The sequence below is a fragment of the Cotesia glomerata genome, linkage group LG3, assembly GCF_020080835.1.
Source record: "Cotesia glomerata isolate CgM1 linkage group LG3, MPM_Cglom_v2.3, whole genome shotgun sequence".
Lineage (NCBI taxonomy): Eukaryota > Metazoa > Arthropoda > Insecta > Hymenoptera > Braconidae > Cotesia > Cotesia glomerata.
In genome coordinates this window covers 6745016-6767820 of record NC_058160.1, presented here as the reverse complement: position 1 = coordinate 6767820, position 22805 = coordinate 6745016, and the positions used below count along the sequence as shown (strand labels likewise).

Here is a 22805-nt window from a genome sequence, read left to right as displayed (position 1 = left end):
TCAAAATTTTGACTAAAATCCAAAAAACCCTAAATAAGGCAAAAAATTGCGAAAAACTGCAGCCACAGCGATGAATAAAATTTTGTGGACCTAGATCAAGCATGATTTTTATATATTTCAATTAACTGAATCTGAATTTGAACGATAATTAGCCCGTTGAGCCGTTAAAATTTGAAAAAATAGCAAAAAACTAAAAAAAATGACAATAAATCATGAAAAATCGAAATTATCAGAATAAAAAAATTTTTTGGATTCAGATTGAGTATGATTAAAATTCAAAAAAATCTCAAAAACCAAAAAAATCGGGAAAATTAAAGTTATAAATAAGAGAAAAAAACTATTAAACACTGTGTAGGTCATTTAAAGCTTAAAAAAATTCGATACAATCGAACGACAGTCTGAAATTCGAAAATATGGTTATTTCGTTATTTTTGAATTCTAAGATCATATTCCAGCTATGAAAATGCACTTGCAAGTCATTAATAATTGTGTTTAATAGATTTTTTCCCATATTTATAACTGTAATTTTACGATTTTTTCGGTATTTTCAGATTTTTTTTTTAATTTTTAGCGCGCGCTAAAAAATTTCTAGTAGAAATTTATTTCGATGTCCATGGTTCATTATTCTACATCGACCATCGATGTTTCGATTCCAAAAAAAATCGACCAAAAAAATCGATGTTTCCCGGAAAAAACATCGATAGTCGAAACATCGATGTATATCGCCCATCCCTAGTGTATCATTTTTGATGATATGAATGTGCACGTGTATCTATTACTACAGAAGGAACTTATTTTTATTTGTAGTATTACTATTTTTCAGTCTACATAAAATAACTTAGTTCATAAATAAATAACTCTACAGTGTACGTAAACGTTTATTTTTTTTATTTTTTTCATAATTTGTAATTGCTTTAAATCTTGACCCCACTTATTGTTTTTTGACCATAACACATCGAGAAATTGAGTGGTGGTGGCTATAGGAAGTCCAGTTTCGAAAAATTTTTCGAAAACGAAAAACAACTGACCTTTGATTTAAATTTTTCAGGTTGTAATTTTAGATCTAAATCTTTTAAATGATATGTAAGTCGATAAAAATTCAAAATTTTTTTTTTATAATATGTATAATATATAGAAATTAATTGTGTGAAATTAATGTGTGAAAAGAGTGTTCTAATATATTGTTTATATTGTTTAATTTGTTTATATTGTTTATATCGTTTATTAACATGATCAGGCCAATAAAGAGGTTTCCCTTTTTCTTTGATTTATTTAAAATGAAGTGTTTTGTTTATATTTTGTTATTGATAATGTAATCCCCGTTTATGACCCTGGACTCCGGCGAGCAAATTTCGAGCCGGGGACAAATAAATTATTTATTTATATAATTTTTGAAAACGTGGACGTTACAACTTATATACTATGTTTTTTTATACAGTCCTGAGTATTATACTTTTCATAAATAGATATCCTTAATTCAAAAGATATATTCATCAATTTTTCAACTTTATCACTGAGTCCATCAAGTCATAAAGTAATAAATTTTTATTTAAATATATGTCTTATTCAATTATAATTATTTGTAAAAATTCAATATGTAGTTCACAATACTAAAATTTAATGATAGTTTTTCCCTGTATTTTGAATGAAATTTATTTTTAAAAATCGTAAGCTTTTACGCGAGGTATATAAAATACACGAATCGTTTTCCATTCGAGCTAGATCGGTTATCTTCGCCTCTATCAGCGTGTGTCTCCATATTTTTTATATGCTGTAAAACTTAACCTCGATGGTGTAATTTTCAATTTAAATACTCTTTAGATCATGAAGTACACATAAAATAAATAAAATAATAACATTCATTATTTGATTAGTTAATGTTAAAATAAATAATTATAAAAATGACTAGTCTAATTTACCGTCAACTTTCTGTGTATAGAAATAAATTATCAGAGTAATTATTCATTCGTTTCAAATAACTAATAATAAACATTAAAAATTCGTTTTAATAATAAATATTTTTTTTCATTACAGGCAATGTAAATTTGTAGTATTAAACAGACTTATGTCGATGCACAAAGGTGCATATGAAGGAGAAGGCAAAACAACAGTTACAATTTTGAATAAAGACCCTGAGTATGGTTTAATGATTGATGGTGTTAGTTGTGTAAGTTTTATAATTTTCACTATTTTTAATTAGACCTATATACTAACTCATTTATTTTTTTATTTATTGAGGTTCTTAAAAAGGAGCCACAGTAAATTAAAGATTATTTTCTTCATAATCTAAAATATTTTTTAACTTGTCTAATTATTTATATTTTCATAAATTTATTTTTTTGAGTGATAGTTAAGTCAATACATTAAAAAACGAATTATTTGTTTGTTACAGGTCGGATTCAAATTAAATATTGGTATTACTGTGTTAGGAGCGATGATACTATTTCCAAGAACCGCGATTGGATGGGGTATTGGATCCGCAAGCGATATTCATAAAGATTCATTAACACTATTTAAAACAATAATACCAAGACCAGATATCATAATACTTGGTTTAGATGATAACTACCCCCGTGATGCTCCATTCATTAAGGATTTTTGTAAAATTATCAAAGAGTTAAATATCAACATGGAAGTTTTACCAATTATAAAAGCTTGTACGACATTTAATTTCCTAAACGCTGAAAAAAGGTATGTTGTGGGTGCATTCTTGCCACCAAGAGTTCTTGAGAGGCACGATACTCAGTTAATTGACGACGTTGCTATCCGACGGGCATTCAGAATACCTGAAAAAGGAGTTGATTAAAAAAGTATTTCTTTCTTTTTTTATTTTTTTTTTTTTTAATAACTAATGTAAACTCTAGCTTAATTAAAGGAAAATGTAAATAACTTATACAACTGACTTTATTTTTATTTGCAAATTTCGGAAAACAATCCCATTATGTCGTTTAATTAAATAATTCAAACTATAAACTTTTTAATAGTAATTTAATTCAGACTTAAAATTAATGCGATGATTTTTTTAAATAAAAAATTTCTCTTTAATTCGTTAAAAGCTTAGTTTAAAAATACTATTTATTTAAAGCTATAGTAAAAAAATTTTAATGATATTTAATAATATTCCATTACAATTTTAAATCATTTTTATACGCCTATATTGCAAATTTGTAAACAATAGTTATTGTTTATAAATATCGCATTTAAATAGACATTGATAAAAGTTGATTATTCATTTATTGCACCACTATTGTATAAGATGAACTTTATATAATATATATAGCTAATGTGGCACATAATTATTTCTTACTATAAAAATACTAATATACAAAAAACCTATTTAACATTACAAACAGGCTAAAAACAAAAATATATATTATCTACGGCTTATTAGGAGCGCTTCGAGGTCTTTTTATCGTCGTGTAGCGTATCAACATAAATCCAATGATGATTAATAATCCTATGATACCAACTCCAATACCTAATTCAATACTAGTTAAATTGTTAACAGTATTAAGAGCTATTTCTCTTAAAGCAGCCGCTCCGTCAGGTGGTTCGCAAGGTGCTTGTACAATAATGTCTTGTCGTTGAACTTGTTTAGCTTTACAATTCGCTAACTTATTAAGTATTTCTGAACTATGAATCTCTGGTAATAAAACAGATAGTACCCACTCCATAGGACTAAGTTTTTGATACCAAAGTGGTAAATTTTCCAAGTGTAATGTTACACCACCGCCTAAGGTTATTTCACCAATTATTACGCCAGATATTAATGCTGCAACTCCACTCCATTTGCAGATATGAGCAAAAAATGTGCATATTAAATGTTGTAACATAATATACAGTAATCCATAAGCAAGATAATTCCAAAGGGATGTAAAACTATCATTGAGCGTTTCATGAAGTCCAGCCATTGCAAAAGCAGGAATTAGATATGTTACGTAAACAAGGCACCACGAAGGAACACTACAAATAAGCTGAAAAAAAAAAATTAATTAATAATGAATCAATATTAATTTTCTAATTTATTTATTTTTAATAATTACCTCTATTATAATGTAGATAAAACGTCCGTAGAGACCATGTTTTATATCACTTTCAACGTTGGGTCGTGCATTGACAACTTCACAAATTCCTATTAAACCAAGAGGCCAGAAAAAAATTCCAAAACTGGAGTAATATAATCCTATTCTATCTCTTAAATGCAAATTACTATCTGCAGCGACATTCCAAAATATCGCACCGAGGATAATACTCAATGATGCAGCTACAACTATTTTTTGAATAAGTCTCGTCATTGTCCATGGTTGGCTGTATATGAGAGTTTTTAAAAGCAAAGCATATATTTGAACAAATACATTGGCATCGTATATAACAGGTGGTAGTGCCCCAGGCGGACTTGGATCACTCAGGATTGGTAATCTTGACCTTGCTAGCTCTGCAAGGTGATCTATTCTTTGCGATGATTCCAGCATTGCTTCCGCTGATAAATCATCTAGCGTTACTAAGTCAACTGTGAAAACGAGATTTTAAAGCATTTATTATTGTATTATTATAAATTTATTGACTAATATTTAAATTAAAAACTTAAAAAAAAAAAAAAAAAAAGAATAAACTTACGATAGTAATCTGATGGATTTTTGAAAGGTGGACAAGGAAACTCGGCCAGCGCAAAGTAAGGCAACATATCTCTTCTCGGACCAGAGTACATTATTCTACCGCCGGAGGTAAGAGCAACTCGGGAAACCATTGTGAGTATTTCATAAGTCGGCGGATGTAATGTCAAAACAACAAGCCTTTGTCCTCTAGTTGCCCAGTGTCTCAAGTACTCGACCAGAAAAAAAGCATCAAAAATATCAAGGCCATGTGTGGGTCTATCAAGGGTCAGTATATGTGCATCTTGAAGCAATCGACAAGCCAACGATAGTCTTCTTGCTTCGGAGGTCGTTAATGAATTAACTAAACAGTGTTTAGTAGCTTCTAGTCCCAACTCTTGTAATACTGCTTCGATTTCCATATCAGATGTCCTAGAACCGCCTTTAAGACACATATAAAAGCTGAGAACCTGTTGTGCCGTCAAACCAGGACTTAAACAGCATTCTGCTGGTAAATAAGCGACTCTTGATCTTTAAAAAAGGAAAAAAAATGTGACAATGAATTAAAAAATTCAATTGATATAACATAATTATTTCATTGAATTCTATACTACGCAATAGATATTACATAGTTGTATTATACTACTTAAATTAATTACCTGAGAGCACGCGAGGTCACTGGTCGCCCATTCAATAAAATATCTCCACGTTTTATCTTGCGTTTACCTGAAATCGCTTCAATAATAGCTGTACCCTCTTTTTCAGTTGTTGCCATAACTGCAAGTACATCTGTAGCACCAGCCTCAAGTGTTATACCGCGAAGTAACGGCAAATTATCAGATATAGATAATTCTAGTTCACGTAATTGTAGATGAGGATGCTGGAGTGATGGGATTCTTCTTAATCCTGCACCTAAGTAGCTTTCAAGTCCTGAATGACTTGGTACTGGGCCTCCCAACACTGCTTGTCCATATCCTGGATCAATTGGCGCTATACTGTGACGTCTATTTGGTCGTCCAGTTTGTAAAAGATTAGCTTCACTTACACTTCTCAGTCTTGGATGATCTTTTACTATCAATTGAGAGTGAGCTTGTTCCCGAGGCGCCACATGAACCTGTCGGAAATCAGGATCACTTCGAGCAGATCTCATGGCAGAGCTTGATTGTGGTGGCAGTCCACTGTGAGATACTTTTCTACCTTCTTCACTGGAGTCATATCCACTGGAGCCATCTTTAGCTCGCGAAGGGGGAAGTACGCGTGGCAGTCCAAATTTTAAATAAGTGTATGAATTGTTTGCCAATGGGCTTTTGGGTCCATACCGTGGATGTCTGAGAATACTTTGCACCGTCGAATCACGAAGTTGAAAATTACCGTAAGGCAGAGGTGATTTTTCGGCTGAACCAAGAGCCGAATCCGTAAAGTCAGAGTTTAAATTTTGTCTACATTAAAATAAAAATAATTAATTATAATATTTTTTACATATATGGATGATTCTCTGTAAGGACGTCTTAAATCTGTACAAAATTGTCCGACCAAATTATTTTTGACTTTATTAGAAAAAAAATTAACAAGGACTACAAAACTATCAGCTTAATGATAATAAATAAACAGCCAAATAAATTTTTGTTTTTTCGATATTTGTGTGTCTTTTGCCATATAACATGACAGGGGACTGTTTGCCAGGGAACTGTTTTTTTTTTTTATCAAATTGAGAAAAATCAAGCAAACTATTTCAATGCATTCAACTTTTCAAGTTCTCAATGAATGTTTACATTAATTGGAATAATATTAAGACTTATGAATCCAATTTTATAAATAAAAATAGTTGCCAGGGGACTGAGTTTTGAAGTGGCCCAGACACATATATTCAGCGCAAACGGTGTTTTGACACTAAATAAAATGGCGATAAAGCGCTAACAGCCCTATGGTTATTAACTTAAGGCTAGTTAGATCCTTATAAGCCTTACAAAAGGTAAAATAACATGCTGGATTTTTTTTTTGACTCTGAACTTCTGGCAGGGGACTGTTCTTAAAATGCCTGGGACAAACTTTGGTTTAATGAATTTAATGAAACCAATTAATTTTCGGTACTTTTTATTGAAGAAGATTGTTAGTTAACTAATTAAGTTTATAAAATTATGGACCAAATTATATATTATGGACGAATAATTTAAAATTTAATCTTAAAGCTTTAATTTTGCGAATGGGACAGCCCAGAGGACTGTTATTTCAGTGGTTTACGAATTTATAGCAAAAAAACCAAAATTTATTTCATTTTAGTTTTCAATGCTCTAAATAGAAATGTTTTTTTTACTTTCATAACAAATTTTTTTTAGTAACAAAATAACAATTTTTCCAATAAAAAAATGCCTGGGACAGCGAAAAACATCCTTAGAGAATCATCCAGAGAATCACTCATATTGATTTCAAATTTTCATACCTGTAGATTGACCAGGCATGAAGATCTTCACTTGCTGGTGGTTCAAGTCCTCGTGTATCAAGTACTCCAGGGACTGAGTATCTTCTTTCGAGTTCCCAAGCCTCCGATGTCATTGTCTCGGATTACTTGGAATAAAAAAATCTTAAATTACTTTTTAATGTTTTAAATGTTTAAAAAAGAATTATTGAAGAAGAGAACAAGTTAAATTTGCATTTCAAATGTAACTTTGTTTTATTTGAATACATCAATAAAAATGTAGCTGGTTAACATCGAAGAGATAAAATAAAATGTTAAAGGATATGAATAACAGGAAAAATTACTGCAATACCGAGCTTCTTTTACTATACTATCCTAGATAGTGAATATAATGCTATCGAACTTAAATCATGAATTTCTAGTTGCAAATTTACTAGCCGACATTCCAGAACGATTTGCAAACACGTTTTCCGAGTACCTGTTTGAAATTTTTCACTCAAATATTTTTAACAAAAAAGACCACCTGGGTATTAATGCTTAACTATTTTTATTTCTCTTCCTTTACAATTAAGTCAACCGGAAGAATTCATTTATACTTAAAAGATAAATCAACTTACTCATCCACCTGACTTTTTCACACTCGATGAAATCATTTATTTTTTATTTAAAAAAAAAAAAAGATTAAATAGCTTGTAAAAAATAATACTATTCACGTGACACGTGTTTACAATACGAAGAAAGAAATTGTAAATAAAGTTAAAAAAAATGACGATGAAATTCCTCACAGCATCTCACTTAACGGTTTTTTGTGAATGGCCTAAAAATCATCGTCAGCAGCTGTTCATTACTGTTGATTTTAATAGCTGCGCATCGTTAATCTAAGAAAATATACTCATTTTATTTAATTTGTATTAATAAAATTTTCTATAAAAAACAATTATGCGATAGCTGATGAGGCATAAACAAGTATGCGGGTGAAGCAATCGGAATATGATATGAAGATCATCATTTTCAAGGTAAAAATGCTGATCTGCACATGTGTTAAGAACAGGAGTATGTCAAGGTGTCATGTATACCTGAATTTTTTTTTATTTTTCATTTTTTATGTTTCATAAATTTCACCATCAGTTTTTTTTTTCATTTCTTTACAAACAATTTTACAAAGTCAGTTAAATAATCATAACATTGAAGTTAGCCGACATTTTTGATTTTTTTATTTTGCTTAATTTATTAAATTATAACTAAAAAATTGCACTTATAGTTTTCGAAGTTTTTAACAAATGAAAATTTTTTTTTCTATTTTTTTTTAATAATTCTTTAATAAAAAAAATCATAAAAATTTTTAAATGTCGGCTAACTTTAATTTCATAAATTCTAGCTAAAAAATATTTTTAAAAAATTGCACTTATAGTTTTTGAAGTTTTTAACAAATGAAAAAAATTTTTTTTTATTTTTGTGTAATAATTTTTTAATAAAAAAATCATAAAAATTTTTAGATATCGGCTATTAACTTTATTTTCATAAATAATCAAAATTCTTAATATTCATATTATCAAATTGCTGATGAATAACAATAAGAGTGTTATGAAATAGATTTTAAAAGAGACATCTTTGATAGACAATGTAAAATAAATAATATAAATAGGTCGAAATATAAACGAAACTAATTCAACACCTGCCGAGATAAAAAAAAAAAGTAAAACAAACTTCTACCCGCACGTGTTTAATCATCAAGTTAAAAAAGTATACAATAGTAGTATATATTCACAGCTGATATATGTATACTCGAAATAAAAGCTAAGACTTTCTAATTGTCATTTAAATTTTTTTTCTTCATTACACATAGCATACCAAGAATATGGCATATATTGAATAAAAATATAAATAGAATCCGGAAACGTGTTTCTGAAACTATGTGAATATCACGATACCGTTACCTTGTGGCGTCTGGAATCTCAGAACGTATCATAAACATAACGTATATCTACATGAATATAAGTCATTAAGTATTTTACTTTTTTAGAAAAAAAAAGAAACCATTGATACTTATTCTCTAGTCACTCAATTACAGTAATTCTGTGTGCCTCAGTAGACTAGGAGCACCGGTAAAATGCATATGCAACGGAAAAGTAACATGGGTCTTTCTTGATAGTAGCCTTCACTATTTTTATATGAGAAAACAACTGTAAAATTAACATACTTAATATCAAATTAACATACTATTAAATGACATTTCTTGTGGAACCAATTGGAACATAAAATATTTACGAATTATTTCTTTGAATTATATGTAATTAAAAATATTATTGGAAAAGTTGTTGACAGTTCACTGATTTTTTTTCTAATTAATTTTTTACAAAAAGTTTAAGTACCGTTAAAATATATTTTTAATGGGGCAATACAATATTTTAATAAAACTATTTAATCGATTAAAAATAATTATGCAGAATAAAATTTTATATAATACATAATTAGAATATACTTTCTTTAACAAAAATAAACTTAGCAACTTAAATAAGATTATAAAATTACAAATTACATTTCACTTTCAAATTAACATAAATGCATATTTAAATTTTTTATTACAATTAACCCTTGAGCTTCATGAAGTTATATCATTTGAAAACAAAAGAATAATGTTATCTTTAATTTGATAAAATTATCACTTATTGTTAAAATGAAGAAACGCAATTATTATCGTTTGCTGTACATTCAAGTTTCATTTTCTTTTGGGCATTTACATTAGAATTTATCATAATATATATTCAATTTCTCTATAATAATATAATAAGATGTCGTTTACTTATAAACACGCGAAGAAAAGTCCCACGCACCGGTTTCCATGCATTTATATTATAAACAAATTTCAACTTAACTAAATAGTTTAAGAAAAATTAATCACAAGTACACGTGCTTAGCTCTTATGCAGAAATTACTCCATGCTATGGTGACCCTAATTCTTGGAAATTCCAAGAAATTCCATTATATTTCTTAGAAATCGTGGAAACTATTCGTAAAAATCACATAGCGAAATAAATCTCTCTTTTACGCGTCGTACATATCACTTAAAGTTAATTCATAAATTAGAGCGACTAAATAATTACTTCAAATAATATATACTTTACACTTCATTCAGAATAATTTCTAAACTACTCGTCAAGTGCTTTAAGTAGAAGTAATTATCAATACTAACTATTATTACAATATTATGATAATTATAAATGATAATTCATATTCACTATTAATCTAAACGTTATCTGAATTGCAAATAGCCGTACACTTGCATGAAGGTCACTGTATGTCTTCAACGCCCTATCGCGTATATTCAAACGCCCCTCATAAATTTTTAAATTCTTCAACTAAAAATTCCACTTCTAAGTATTTATTGTTCAATAAATTATTTATACTATAAAATAATAATTATTATTAATAATAATTATACATCTGACATAAATAATAAAAAATAAAAAAAAGTGAAGAGAAAAAGTATCCAGTATCAATACATGAACGTGATCTTGATACATGATATATCCAGCGGATATCGATTCCCGGTTAAGTGTTAATACAGAAGATATACAATACCCGTCGTGTGATATTATTCAAAAGAATTGTTTAGAAAGATTTACAATTAGTTGTAATTAAAAGGCGAGGGTCTCTTCCTGTGTCATGGCACGTAAGTTGGTTGCAAAAAGTACTCTAATATATCTTCAATTACTAAAACTTTTTTTATATATGTATATATAACGGCGTAGACTACTGAATTATTTTTCCAGAATCAAGCAACCACAACGAAATGACCCAACGATGAACAATATACTCCTGGTAATGCAAGATAAAAATCATCCATAAATTAAATACATAAAATAATAATTTACCACTTAAGATTTTAAAAACTTAACAACTAATCAATTTAAATATATTATGTTATCGTAATAACTTATTAAACAATTGGTGAATGAATAAATATGACTCACCCAATGAAAGTATTGTAACAATAATAATAAAAAATAACGATAATGATAATCACACTATTCTCATCTCATTAAATAAAACACCGGCAAAAGTGAGCCTTCATAGCTTCTCGTGCATTGAATGCGTATATGTTTGAATTATTAACTAATAAATGAGAACTTGCGATCGCCAACGCTTACTTTCAGAAATTAACTTAAAATTCGCGCATTATATTTTGCTTTTAAGTTAATTTTTATCAATACACTGGATAAGTTAAGTAAATTATGTTTAGGGTGAGTAAAATTAATTTTAAAAACTGTTAATAAATCGTAACATTATTAAAAGCACGTAAAAGCCTGAAATTTTTAAAGTTAATTTCAGGAATCAGCGATTTTTTCCAACTCTAAAGTCAGAACGTTGCCACGCACTGCCACGGAAAGTCGATGGCTTCAAGGTATGGTACCCAGTGAAACTAACACAGGACCAAAGACCATACCAGCCAAAGTAACTTAACTAAATGTACGGTGTAGATGTATAAAACACATACACCTATAATGACAATAATAATAATAATAATGATGATGATGATAGTAATAATAATAACAATAAACTCTTCTATTCTCTGGCTCTCTTTTACCAATGCACTTTAAATTCTTTACTACTCACTACTCCTCCTTCCTTTCAACCATCACCGCTACAAATACCCACAGACTACAATCCTACCACGAATCCTGTGTACCTCTACCTTTGTAAATTCCCCTACCTGTTGTACGTTTTTTAATAAGGGAAGACATTCACCTCTTTGGTATTACTGCTGGAGAACCACGGTGTGCTATGGTGAGCCACACGGTGCTGCTTACAAGAGCTGAAAGAGTATAGTGTTAAAGTTTTAGTTTTATCCAGCGTTCTCCTGTATTTCAAGGTATCTTTGGATTCACTTCCCCACCGACACAAATCGTCGCATCGCCACTACACCGTTTAGTTTAATTTTAACAAACTTTACAACTCATTCAGTATAAATACTACAGTCTGGTGTGGAAAAAATATTATTTTATTTTTTTCAATAATTCTAAGAAGAAAACGTACTCCAATAAGTCATACAATTTATTTATTTTAACAAAGTCAATTATGAATTGATAAGAATTGAGGTAAGATCTTGATCTTCTTTGTAACTAATTAGTTTTAGAGTTTTTTAATTTATAAACCATAAAAAATAATAATTATCAATTAAGAATTTCGTTCTAAGTAATTAATGTCTTTTAATAAACAAGTCTCGACTTTTATCTCAAATGTATAATTTAGTGCTTAGAAATCATAAAGTGGTTAAATTTATAAATGTATACAATTATATTTTGATTATTATTATATATTTATAATTTTTTAACTACCATATTATTTACGACCTTGATTAATAAATCAATTTTATAAATTAATTGGATGTAAACAATAAATGTAAATAAAATTTTTGAATTTAAATTAAATGAAATGTTTATTTTTGTTTTACAGATTAATTTAATTTCAAAGATTATTAAAAAAAAATGAATGTACATGAGTGTATTTTGGATGTTTCCAATGTATCATATTCAACATCAGTTTTGATAGAAGGTGGGAGTTGTATATCAAAATCCGAGCCAACCGCAGTATTGAGAGATGTATCAGTTAAAGTTCATGGAGGTGAAGTTTTAGCAGTTTTGGGTTCTAAGGGCTCCGGAAAGCGAGCATTACTTGATGTCATCGGTATAAACTTAATAATTATTTTTGTATATATTTGATATTGATATTTATTTAATTAAAAAAAAATTTGATTGTTTTTACAGCTGGAAGAGCCAGAGGTGAGAAACGTGGAAGAATAACTCTTGGCGGAAGCTTGCTGACACACGAATTATTTCGACGTCATGGTGGATACGTAGCACATAGATGTTACTTATTACCAAGCCTAACGGTCCGTCAAACTTTAACTTATGCTACTTGGTTAGCCAATTTAAACAATCGTGAGCTTCGTGTTCGTCAAACGTTGGCTGACTTGGCGTTGTCTCAAGTAGCGAATAGATCAGTTAACGATCTTACAAAACCGGAATATCGTCGACTGATGTTAGGAGTCCAGCTTGCAAAAGATCCAATGCTTTTACTTCTTGATGAACCAACATGGGATACTGATCCACTGAACACTTACTTGATTGTTTCAATGCTGTGGTCATACGCAACTAGACGTGGTTCAATTGTTGTATTGACAATGGAAACACCAAGATCAGATGTTTTACCTTTTGTTAGTCGAGTTACACTTTTGTGTCTTGGAGCTGTTGTTTACTCTGGGCCAACGAGAAGTATGTTGGATTACTTCACTTACATTGGATTTCCTTGCCCTGAATTGGAGAATCCATTGATGTATTATTGTAAGTTTAAACAATATAAATGCATTAATCAACTCTTGAAACACTTACCAAGTATGAATATTAATTACTACTCGTATTGTTTATTTTTAGTGTGCCTTTCAACAGTAGATCGTAGATCACGTGAAAGATTTCTAGAATCAAATCAACAGATATTAAATCTAGTTGAAAAATTTAAAATAGAGGGTAGCTTATATATTAAAGAAGCGCCACAGGGGTCTGCTAGTGTTAAGGAAACACCTGTTGGATATTTACATAAGGGACTAGGACGTGGTATTAAACCCGGATGTTTTTCTACACTTCTTGCTTTGTACTTGTAAGGATACAAGTTTATTATGAATACTTTTTTTTTATTTTTTTATTAATTCATTATTACTAATTTTTTTTTTTTGCAGAAGAGGAATGGCAGCAACTTTTTCGTTTAGTAAATCAGGCTTAGGACATTTTGCTGCGCGTCTTTTAATGTTACCATTCTGTATATCTCTATTAACAATTTTATATTCAAACTCTAATCCAATGCAATCAAGAATATTTTTACAAGTAGGAGGTCTTGTATTCAATTGTTTGGTATTATTTTATATCAGTGGAATAGCTACAACTGCATTATTATGTAAGTAAAAGAAGATAACATTTAATACAATTAAAAAGTTACCAAAAATATTAAGTATAATTTATTTATGAAGGTATGATGAAAATTGGTTTTAGTTCCGGGATTTCGTGCAAGGTATTATCAAGAAAAAAGGGAAGGATTGTATGGAGGAGCGATGTTTTTATCTTCATACACGTTACTTAGTTTGCCACTGAGTTTTATTTCAACAATTATTTCTGTTGGGATTTTGGTACCAATATTGGAATTAGACGCAGTTTCATGGGCGTATGCTTCAGGAACTCTTTGGGCAAGTTTTGTAGCAGCGGAACAAATAGCGGTGGCATTTTTTATGGTTATTAAGCGACCATTAACAGGAGCAATTACTGTACTATATGTAATTTTAATATTACTAATTGTTGGTTCGGGAGGAGTGCGCAGTCTTAGAAATTTACCCAATTGGTTGGCAACTATCTCAATAGCACTGCCTACAAGATACGCTTCATTAGCAATGAATCAACTTACTGTTGATATGCCGTCATTTTTGAACTTACCTTACAATGAAAGCTTATCATGTCCTGGTATACCTGGATTGTGTAGATATCCAGATGGTCGAGCGTATTTAGTTGAACGTTTTACACGGGAAGGGCAAAATATATCACAAGTATTAAATGTGGATCTTAATTTACTTATTTCATTAGCTATTGCATTTGCATTAGTTATTTTTAACAGTATTATATATCTTGTACCCCTTCCAGCTAAAGTTAAAGCAAAATTTCGGGAATAATAAAAAACTTTATATGCGTTTTATACTTGCTTTAAGTATTTAATTTATTTCATTGATCAAACTTATTATATTGTAGTTTTTATCATAAAAAAATTTTTTTTTTATCGTAAGTAATTATAATTATACATAATAAGGTCTGGTCAATTTTTAAATTTGATCACATATATGTAAAATCATTTTGATTCAAAAGATATGACACTCAAAAGTATCATTAATTATATTTATTCGATTTTGTATTTATATAATAAATATAAATAATTTCTGCTATAGTTTTACTTTATTTTTTGATAAATTAACTTTTATCATTTTGTTATATTAACTCAATATTTATTAATTTTTTTTAACTTCTCGCTAAGAACATAGAAAATTTTTTTTAATTGGGAAGATATTTTTTTTGTAGATGAAATTAAAAAACAACAATATTTTATTTTTGTTAATATTAGCACTGTAGTCTTTCGTAATTAAAAAAATCAACCGGATTTGTTTTCTTATGATACTGAAGCTATCTATTTTTTAAATTCTTATAAAAAATAAATTACAACAATAAAAAAGCCTTTAAAAATTTCCACTAATAATTTTTTTTAATTTTCACATGTGGAATTTTTTTCATAATAATTTAATTGCTATAAAATTCTAAAAAAATTTCTAATCTCTATCAACTTCGGTGTCATTTTGTGCATTCATTATTGATACTTACGATAAACTTTTTTTTTTTTGCCATTTCTTTCTGTAAGGGTAAATTGTAAATTATGTTAGTCTCATAGAAAAGGCTCTAGATGGCTCAAGACGCGATACTTGATTGATACTCTATTTAGTTTGAGGTTATAAATACGTTAGCTTGTTTACACTAAATATCACCGTTGAAATTGATCTATATAATACAATTTATTTTATCAATAACTATTGAAAAACTCTTATTATCAACTTATGAAAGTAACAAAAATGACATTTGTTATCGACAATGGTGCTTATAGCGCAAAAGTTGGATTTACCACAGATTCTCCGATGTAAGTCATTCTTTTAAAAAATTTTCTGTTCATAACATTTAAGTGTTTATAAAATTGTAATTCCTACATATTAGACTATTTTTCCATTTTTATAAAAAATTTAATATTTCTAAAAAATAATGATTGAAAATATGCCCAATAAATTTCAAAGAAACATTGGCATGCATTTTCTAAAATTTATATTACGATAGTCTTATAAGTGATGTTATCACTTTTGAGAGTATTTTAAAATATATGCGATAAGTAGCTTCTCAGTTTAGCTTTTAATTTTTTATTATTATAGGATAATTCCAAATTGCATCATGAAAGCTAAAAGCGAACGTCGCAGACCATTTGTGGGCAATCAAATAGAAGATTGTCGTGATGCATCAGGTCTATTTTACATGCTTCCGTTTCAAAAAGGATATCTCGTGAATTGGGACATACAAAAAACAGTATGGGATTATATATTTTCTAAGGAATGCTGTTCAGTAAATTTAAATCAAACTTCTGTTATAATAACTGAGCCATTGTTCAACTTTGCGCCAATTCAAGAAGCAACAACAGAAATTTTTTTTGAAGAATACGAATGCCAGAGCCTTCTTCAAATAAATGTATCGAATTTATCTAACGTTAATTATAAATCATCCAATCCTAAATGTAAAGCCAGTATTATTGTGGACTCTGGTTACAGTTTTACTCATATTGTTCCCTATATTAATGGAGTTAAATATAAAGAAGGGATACGCCGAATTGATGTTGGAGGAAAATTATTAACGAATCATTTAAAAGAAATTATTTCTTATAGACAATTGCACGTTATGGATGAAACTTATGTTATCAATCAAGTTAAAGAAGATTCTTGCTTTGTATCGCAAGATTTTTTTAAGGACATGGATCTAGCTAAAGGTAAATTAGAAAATAATCCTATTGTCAAAGATTATGTTCTCCCGGATTATACGGCCCTCAGACGTGGTTTTCTTAGAGATCCAGAGCCACAGGGAGAACAACAAACACTTAGATTAAGTAATGAAAGATTTGCGATCCCTGAAATTTTATTTAACCCGTCTGATGTCGGAATACGACAAATGGGGATTCCAGAAGCTATTATGGATTCTATAAAAGCGTGTGATGAAGAAACTTGGCCATCATTGTTGTTAAATATTGTGTTGACTGGTGGTAATGCTAAGTTTCCAGGTTTTCGAGACCGTATTTATAAAGATCTTCGCACATTAGCTCCTGATGAGTTTAATATTAATATAACTCTACCTGAAAAGTAAGTACCTACATTTTTTTTTTCTATTAAAATAAAGTTTTTGAAGTATTTATTTTAAATGATACATTTTTATCGTTAGACCTGAAACATATGCTTGGGAAGGTGGTAAAATTATTTCTCAAGATTCAACATTCAATTCAATGCTGGTAACACGAGAAGAGTATGAAGAAAATGGACCAGCGTTATGTTGTGAAAAATTTAATTTGTAGATTGCAAGTAAACGAGTTATATTAATTGTACATAAAAATTGAATATTTTATTTTATAAAATTTTTACTGATAATTTATTAAATAATTCTTAACATAAAAAAGTGGTCTATTTCAATAGAATATTCTTTATCGAATTTTTATAAAATATTTATTGATAAATTTTTACTGAGATTGTTAAAAAACTATCCATTTTGTAATGCCTGTATTAAAGCTTTAGAATTTTCATCTTGAATGGCTGCTCTACATCTCGAGACCGTATTTGTTGAAGCCCGACCCACTAAAATAAATATAAAAATTATAATATTATAAATAACGAAATTTAATATTAAAAAATTACCTCGAAGTCTAGAAGCTTTGCGAACTCCTATATTCAATTCTTTCAAAGTAGATGTAAGTTCTCTGCTACTATTTGTTCTAATTTCATTCTCTCTCATAAGATCGCTGTTAACGTTTTTGAGTTGTAGAAGACGTCTCTTCATACCTCCAACATCACTTAAAATTCTTGCATCTTCTAACCGGATCACAAGATTTTTTAAAAGATTCGAGTCTCCTGCTGCATCGGCTTGTAACCGAGCATCAACTTCTCGCAAGCCTAATAACCAAAGAGAGTCGTAAAAAGATGAATTAAAATTTATAATCTCGTAACTTTAAGATCTAGTACCTTTGACGCGTTCTAAAGCAGTACATAATTTTTTCTCTTCAGCTGGAAATCTTGCTTCAGTTCCAAGTTCTTGAATACCTAAATAAGTGGCCAAAGACTGAACAATATCACCAGCGAAATGCATATCTTCTGTTTGAATGCTTGCTTTCCCTACTGCACTCGCTCGGATACAATGAATTTTATTATCCCTCATTCCTTGCAGCCAAATTTCAATAAATGCTGCCGCAGGGCCTTCATCTGGTACATCGAATTCTTTGCTAAGTAAGAAAGATTGATTCAACCACAAGGCAATACGTTTTAATCTCTCAGCAATCTAAAAAATTACAAAAGTTTTACTGTTTATACTTTTATTTAAGTATTATATTTTTAAATAAAATTGAGATTAATACCTCAAATAATACTCCACAATTTTTAAACTCTTCAGATACATTTTCTGGTTTTGAGATTATTTCATACATACAAAATTGTGGCAACTGTCGTACAATTTCAAAAACCTAAAAAAATAAACTGTACAATAATTGAAATTTTATTATCTTTATAATTAAAAGAATAAGGAAAATTTTGTCTCCAGCGTATTTATTTGATAAAATGAGTTTTTAAAATAAACTTAGTATCATTGGAAAGGTCTTTACCTGAATTAGTGCCTTTTCAATGTTTCATATTCTGTTCAGCAATAGTTAATTTTTTATGATTAGTCTTTGAAGTAGTTCTAAATAGATTTGAATTTCGCGATAAACGTTATTTGTTTATTTATTTAATTTGTTTTGTACATGTGAAAGTGGTTATATGCCAAAAATTAATTTATATAATTAAAAAACTAAGAAAAATTTTATAAGGATATATCTTCATCATAAATTTCATAAATTAGTTTTGATGTTTTTTCAGCGATATTAATTTATGATTTAAATAATTGAGAGAGTAAAGAAAATTTTGTGACGAGCATATTATTATTTTGAATGTAATTTTCAGAATAAAATTTGTGATCATCAGAAAGATCTTGATAAAAATTAGTACCTTTTTACAGTTTTATATATTTTTCAGTGATATCCAATTTTTTATATTAAGTTTTTGAGGCAGTTTTGAATAGTTTGTTGGTTCTATAAATTTGTTCCGTCACACTTGTCCATAAAATTATTTATAATTGATTCTGTCATAGCACTATTATTTTTAAAATTTATTTCAAAGTACCCAAACTATGTATAGTGTGATTATAAATCTCAAAAAATCATTTAGCCAAAGTTTTCTTATTCATAATCCGTTAATCTTGGCAGTCACATAGTGACTGCAGGTTGCTAGTATAAAATAAACAAGTTACCTGATATAAATCAGTATTGACAGTCCCCATACAAACTTTAACATGAATATCGACAGTCATATTTTTATCAGGTTTTAATTCAATTTCTAATTCTTCTTCTGGTTTAGCTGGATGCACAACCATTGTTTCGCCTTCAAAAAGACCCTCCGCAAATACAATAACGCAGCTTATTAATAAACCAGGACCTGCAGCAAGAGCCAGTCTCACAGCACCTTTACTTGGAAACATATTTACGGCTAATTTAGAACCAAGGTAGTTTTGAAAATTAGCTCCACGTTGCTTAAGCTCCGTCGTTAATGCTTGTTTTCTTGCAAATAACTTTCGAATTAATTCACCTGGCTCTGGTGTACTTATCATTAATCCAGCCCCATATCCTCGAACTATTAAATATTTAGAAAAATTTTAATATTTTATTTAGTTTTATTAATTAGTATAATGGTAAAATAAAAACCTTCTCCTGTAACAGAAACTATTACTAAATCTGGTCGTCCAGTGCGACGATAATCAGCTTCAACTATTCCAGCAACAGCAGAGTTTAATTGTATTTTGAATGTAACATCGCCAGTTAAACAAGATCTTGCATCCATTTTTCCAGAACTCCATCCAGTTACAATTTCTAGTTTACCATCACCATTCACATCAAAACTTCTTATTGATACAACTTTATGCTTTGACTGTAATAAATAATAATACTTTAAAATAGCAAAGATGCTAATATTAACTTACTCTAGTCAAATATGATGATAAAATAAAATTTACCTTAATTCTCCACAATCTCTGACCACTTTCGTAAATACCAACAGTTCCATTGTCAACTACATAAGCGAATTGTCGACCAGGCAAAGCTAAAAGAGCTGTCACTGGTGCTGTTTCTTTTATTTCCCATAAAATTAAGTCTGCTTTAAATACTTTAATTTCACAATCTTCGGATCCTGTCACTAACTATATAAATGAAGGTATCGTGTGAGTAAATGTGTTAATCAATTTATAAAATATCTTAATATTTTATGACAGTGAAATTGGAAGACATTTGAAAATTTATTTTATTTTTCTTGAAAAAAATAGCTCTAGAAAGTATTTAAAAAATTACATTTATAATTTTTTAGAGTTTCTGAAGATAGAATTTTTGTAAATAAATTTTTCTTGCTATAATTTATTTATAAAAAAAATTATAAAATTCATGTGATGTCTCTTAATTTCAGTATCATAATATTTTACCTCAAATTCACCATCACCATCAAAATCAAATATAGCTAATGATCTGACAATTCCACCCATTATTGTCCAAAAAACTTCATTTCCTTCTCCATCGATAATTGTTATGGAACAATTGCTACCAATTATCGTAACTTGATTTGACAACCAACTAAGTTTACCAACGACAATAGAATACACACCATCTGGAATCTGTTAAGTATAAATAAATAATTTTAGTTCTGATTTTTTTGATGACAAATAGATTAAAAAAAAAAAATTTTATAATTACATTTTTATAAAAAAGATCTGCATTTTCTTCTACTTGATAAGCTAAAATATGAGTCGAAGTACCAATTAAAAGAATATCCCTTTCGTCTTCTGTAAGGCGACCGGTACAGAGAGATAATATCTAAGAATTGATTATGTTTATTAATATTTTATTTAATGAAACTATTTTTTCTATAAAATATATTTACCTGTTTGCCAATTTGAAGCTCCGCAAGTTCTCCATTCCATTTGAGACGTTTTTCCAAATTTTCTTCTGGAGTTTCATTGACACCTATCGGCGGTTGCCGATGCGGACTATGAACGAGAATATTACCAGATGATGTCGCAAGAGCAAGACAAGCATGAGAACCATCAAATTTGCCACAAACTACTAAAGCTGGTACAATTTTCCGATCAAGATTTAATGTAAATGCTGTCATAGCTGTTATACTTTCATTATGACATATAAACCCTATTTGAATTGAAACCACAACTTTTGTACAGGTGTTTCTAAGTATATATTGATTTTTTCATGACAGTAACCCAAGTTACGCTGATCAATATTTTTACTATACACTTATAAAACTTTAGTTGCATACATTTGATTTTAAATATATATTTAAATTAATAAAAATTCTACAATTATGAACAAATTTTAATGAAAATGAAATTAGCAGATATTTGACAATTGTTAGGATTTTTCTCATTAAAAAAAAAAAAAATAAAAATTTCGGATGCAGAAAATTTGAAAAACTAAAAGTGTAATTTTTTAAAAATATTTTTCTAGTTATAATTTAATTAATGATAAAAATTAAAAAAATTTTTAAACGTCTGCTGATTTCAGTAACATAAATTTTATTATATTTTTTTTTTTTTAATTACAAATGCATTATTTGGCAAAGAAGAAATAAATACTATTGAAAGAAATTATTTTTTTAACAAATTAGCTATTGAATTAAAATTATTGTCTTTGACCGCCACCACCGCCACCTCCAGCTGCGGCATCAGGATTAGCTGCCGATGTAAGAACCACGAAAATTAGTGCAGGAACAATATACATCCACTAGAAAAAAATTAAGTCAGTTATTGAGTCGGTTAGATGAATTATGCTAATTAATAATTACTTAAAATGTTTTAGTGTATGAATAGTCAATATAGTCAAGACTTTAATTTATAATTTTAAAAGTAAAAAAAAATAAATTCTTACATATTTAGCTAGGAATGATCGATTGTCTTTGGTTTCGCCTCTTTCTCTTGCCTCCTTTTCTTTCTCAAGCTTGTAAATATATGAAGCGGTATCAGGAGTAGGACCTGCATCAGGAGTTCGTATTTGCACGCTAGTTGTCCACATTTTTGTCGTTGGTAAATTAGTCATACATGGACCAGGAGAGACTTGAGTTACTGATATTGGTTCCCCTCCTATATCTAGCCAAACTGTTAAAATGTCTTCAAATTCAGTCCCAAGTAAATGACACTGCAACAAAATAATAATTATTCTATAGTTCTCACAGTGCCTAATGATTAAAAATTTTTATCATCTCTAAACTTACTGCTGGCGCAGATGTTAAATATGTTGATTCAAATCCAGAATATGTACGTATTACTGCTTTTAGTCGATATCTTTGATCATTATTTGCTAAAGTTTTTATAGCTGTCAGTTGTGATGGATCTAAACCAGCTTGGGCTATACTTGAAACTCCATTTTTTATACTAGAAACTGTTATGTTTCCTCTTTCCGTAAAATGAGGTATCGAATTATCATTTAAAGCATGGTACAAACGTATATGTAACCAGCCATCGTAATCTAGTTCGCTCTAAAAAATATAAATAAATAAATTGATTAAATTTAAGATGTAAATCGTCATAAAATAATTAAAATTTTTTTTAATTTCAATCATTTTTTACTGTTATAGTAATTTTATATTAATTAATAATTTTTCTATAAATACATACCCCTATAATAAATGGAAAGAGACTGATCAATAAAATTATTCCTTTATATACAAACTCCATAATTATATTTTTGCTTTAAATAATTTAATTAAATTACTATTTATATTCACTTATTTAAATATTCATTTTATCTCAATAAGTATTTTTTTTACGTTAATTAAAGTACAATAAATAAATAAATGTACAATGATTATTCTAATATGACAGACATATTACAAC

The 22805-nt window shown here is 28.8% G+C and overlaps 6 protein-coding genes across 9 annotated transcripts; 3 read left to right on the top strand and 3 right to left on the bottom strand.

Moving 5' to 3' along the window:
- The first annotated feature begins 1764 nt into the window (after window positions 1-1764).
- Window positions 1765-2893, top strand: LOC123260437 (NADH dehydrogenase [ubiquinone] 1 alpha subcomplex assembly factor 3). The gene is made up of 3 exons (XM_044721538.1): window positions 1765-1954; window positions 2035-2167; window positions 2393-2893. Exons 1-3 carry the CDS (start codon window positions 1902-1904, stop codon window positions 2804-2806), a joined length of 600 nt encoding a protein of 199 aa, XP_044577473.1. The 5' UTR covers window positions 1765-1901; the 3' UTR covers window positions 2807-2893.
- On the bottom strand, window positions 2891-11830 carry LOC123260435 (ABC transporter G family member 8). Of its 4 annotated transcripts, none has more exons than XM_044721534.1 (6): window positions 11758-11830; window positions 7033-7157; window positions 5252-6031; window positions 4618-5123; window positions 4044-4510; window positions 2891-3974 (listed from the first exon to the last, which is right to left on the bottom strand). In XM_044721534.1, exons 2-6 carry the CDS (start codon window positions 7143-7145, stop codon window positions 3378-3380), a joined length of 2463 nt encoding a protein of 820 aa, XP_044577469.1. In that variant the 5' UTR covers window positions 7146-7157; window positions 11758-11830; the 3' UTR covers window positions 2891-3377. The 4 variants fall into 4 exon arrangements, with proteins under 4 accessions (XP_044577469.1, XP_044577470.1, XP_044577468.1 ...); XM_044721535.1 differs by having other exon boundaries at window positions 11723-11803; XM_044721533.1 differs by lacking the exon at window positions 11758-11830 and adding an exon at window positions 10983-11121.
- Window positions 11831-11997: 167 nt separating this feature from the next.
- On the top strand, window positions 11998-14742 carry LOC123260436 (ATP-binding cassette sub-family G member 5). Its single transcript, XM_044721537.1, has 6 exons — window positions 11998-12107; window positions 12466-12696; window positions 12777-13352; window positions 13443-13665; window positions 13745-13959; window positions 14055-14742. The coding sequence occupies exons 2-6, from the start codon at window positions 12498-12500 to the stop codon at window positions 14720-14722; spliced, it is 1881 nt and encodes a 626-aa protein (XP_044577472.1). The 5' UTR covers window positions 11998-12107; window positions 12466-12497; the 3' UTR covers window positions 14723-14742.
- A 733-nt stretch (window positions 14743-15475) lies between these two features.
- Window positions 15476-17978, top strand: LOC123261063 (actin-related protein 6). The gene is made up of 4 exons (XM_044722536.1): window positions 15476-15729; window positions 16013-16984; window positions 17064-17200; window positions 17897-17978. Exons 1-3 carry the CDS (start codon window positions 15650-15652, stop codon window positions 17191-17193), a joined length of 1182 nt encoding a protein of 393 aa, XP_044578471.1. The 5' UTR covers window positions 15476-15649; the 3' UTR covers window positions 17194-17200; window positions 17897-17978.
- On the bottom strand, window positions 17325-21228 carry LOC123261062 (Bardet-Biedl syndrome 2 protein homolog). Its single transcript, XM_044722535.1, has 10 exons — window positions 20843-21228; window positions 20656-20775; window positions 20388-20576; window positions 19929-20111; window positions 19621-19843; window positions 19170-19549; window positions 18244-18348; window positions 17855-18167; window positions 17531-17785; window positions 17325-17470 (listed from the first exon to the last, which is right to left on the bottom strand). Exons 1-10 carry the CDS (start codon window positions 21071-21073, stop codon window positions 17376-17378), a joined length of 2094 nt encoding a protein of 697 aa, XP_044578470.1. The 5' UTR covers window positions 21074-21228; the 3' UTR covers window positions 17325-17375.
- Window positions 21229-21536: 308 nt separating this feature from the next.
- Window positions 21537-22735, bottom strand: LOC123261508 (ER membrane protein complex subunit 10). The gene is made up of 4 exons (XM_044723120.1): window positions 22587-22735; window positions 22184-22447; window positions 21841-22107; window positions 21537-21696 (listed from the first exon to the last, which is right to left on the bottom strand). Exons 1-4 carry the CDS (start codon window positions 22644-22646, stop codon window positions 21595-21597), a joined length of 693 nt encoding a protein of 230 aa, XP_044579055.1. The 5' UTR covers window positions 22647-22735; the 3' UTR covers window positions 21537-21594.
- Window positions 22736-22805: the final 70 nt, after the last annotated feature.

Coding starts and splice junctions, on each gene's coding strand:
- LOC123261062 (XM_044722535.1), bottom strand. CDS start 21,073: ATGACAGCATTTACATTAAATCTTGATCGGAAAATTGTACCAGCTTTA. Junction 20,776..20,842: donor AGCTTCAAATTGGCAAACAG/GTAAATATATTT, acceptor ATCAATTCTTAG/ATATTATCTCTCTGTACCGG. Junction 20,112..20,387: donor ATGGTGATGGTGAATTTGAG/GTAAAATATTAT, acceptor TCATTTATATAG/TTAGTGACAGGATCCGAAGA.
- LOC123261508 (XM_044723120.1), bottom strand. CDS start 22,646: ATGGAGTTTGTATATAAAGGAATAATTTTATTGATCAGTCTCTTTCCA. Junction 22,108..22,183: donor ATTTAACATCTGCGCCAGCA/GTAAGTTTAGAG, acceptor ATTTTGTTGCAG/TGTCATTTACTTGGGACTGA. Junction 21,697..21,840: donor GATCATTCCTAGCTAAATAT/GTAAGAATTTAT, acceptor ATTTTTTTCTAG/TGGATGTATATTGTTCCTGC.
- LOC123260435 (XM_044721534.1), bottom strand. CDS start 7,145: ATGACATCGGAGGCTTGGGAACTCGAAAGAAGATACTCAGTCCCTGGA. Junction 6,032..7,032: donor CATGCCTGGTCAATCTACAG/GTATGAAAATTT, acceptor ATTTTAATGTAG/ACAAAATTTAAACTCTGACT. Junction 4,511..4,617: donor AAATCCATCAGATTACTATC/GTAAGTTTATTC, acceptor TCGTTTTCACAG/TTGACTTAGTAACGCTAGAT.
- LOC123261063 (XM_044722536.1), top strand. CDS start 15,650: ATGAAAGTAACAAAAATGACATTTGTTATCGACAATGGTGCTTATAGC. Junction 15,730..16,012: donor TTTACCACAGATTCTCCGAT/GTAAGTCATTCT, acceptor TTATTATTATAG/GATAATTCCAAATTGCATCA. Junction 16,985..17,063: donor AATATAACTCTACCTGAAAA/GTAAGTACCTAC, acceptor TTTTATCGTTAG/ACCTGAAACATATGCTTGGG.
- LOC123260436 (XM_044721537.1), top strand. CDS start 12,498: ATGAATGTACATGAGTGTATTTTGGATGTTTCCAATGTATCATATTCA. Junction 12,697..12,776: donor AGCATTACTTGATGTCATCG/GTATAAACTTAA, acceptor TTGTTTTTACAG/CTGGAAGAGCCAGAGGTGAG. Junction 13,353..13,442: donor GAATCCATTGATGTATTATT/GTAAGTTTAAAC, acceptor GTTTATTTTTAG/TGTGCCTTTCAACAGTAGAT.
- LOC123260437 (XM_044721538.1), top strand. CDS start 1,902: ATGACTAGTCTAATTTACCGTCAACTTTCTGTGTATAGAAATAAATTA. Junction 1,955..2,034: donor TATAGAAATAAATTATCAGA/GTAATTATTCAT, acceptor TTTTCATTACAG/GCAATGTAAATTTGTAGTAT. Junction 2,168..2,392: donor TGATTGATGGTGTTAGTTGT/GTAAGTTTTATA, acceptor TGTTTGTTACAG/GTCGGATTCAAATTAAATAT.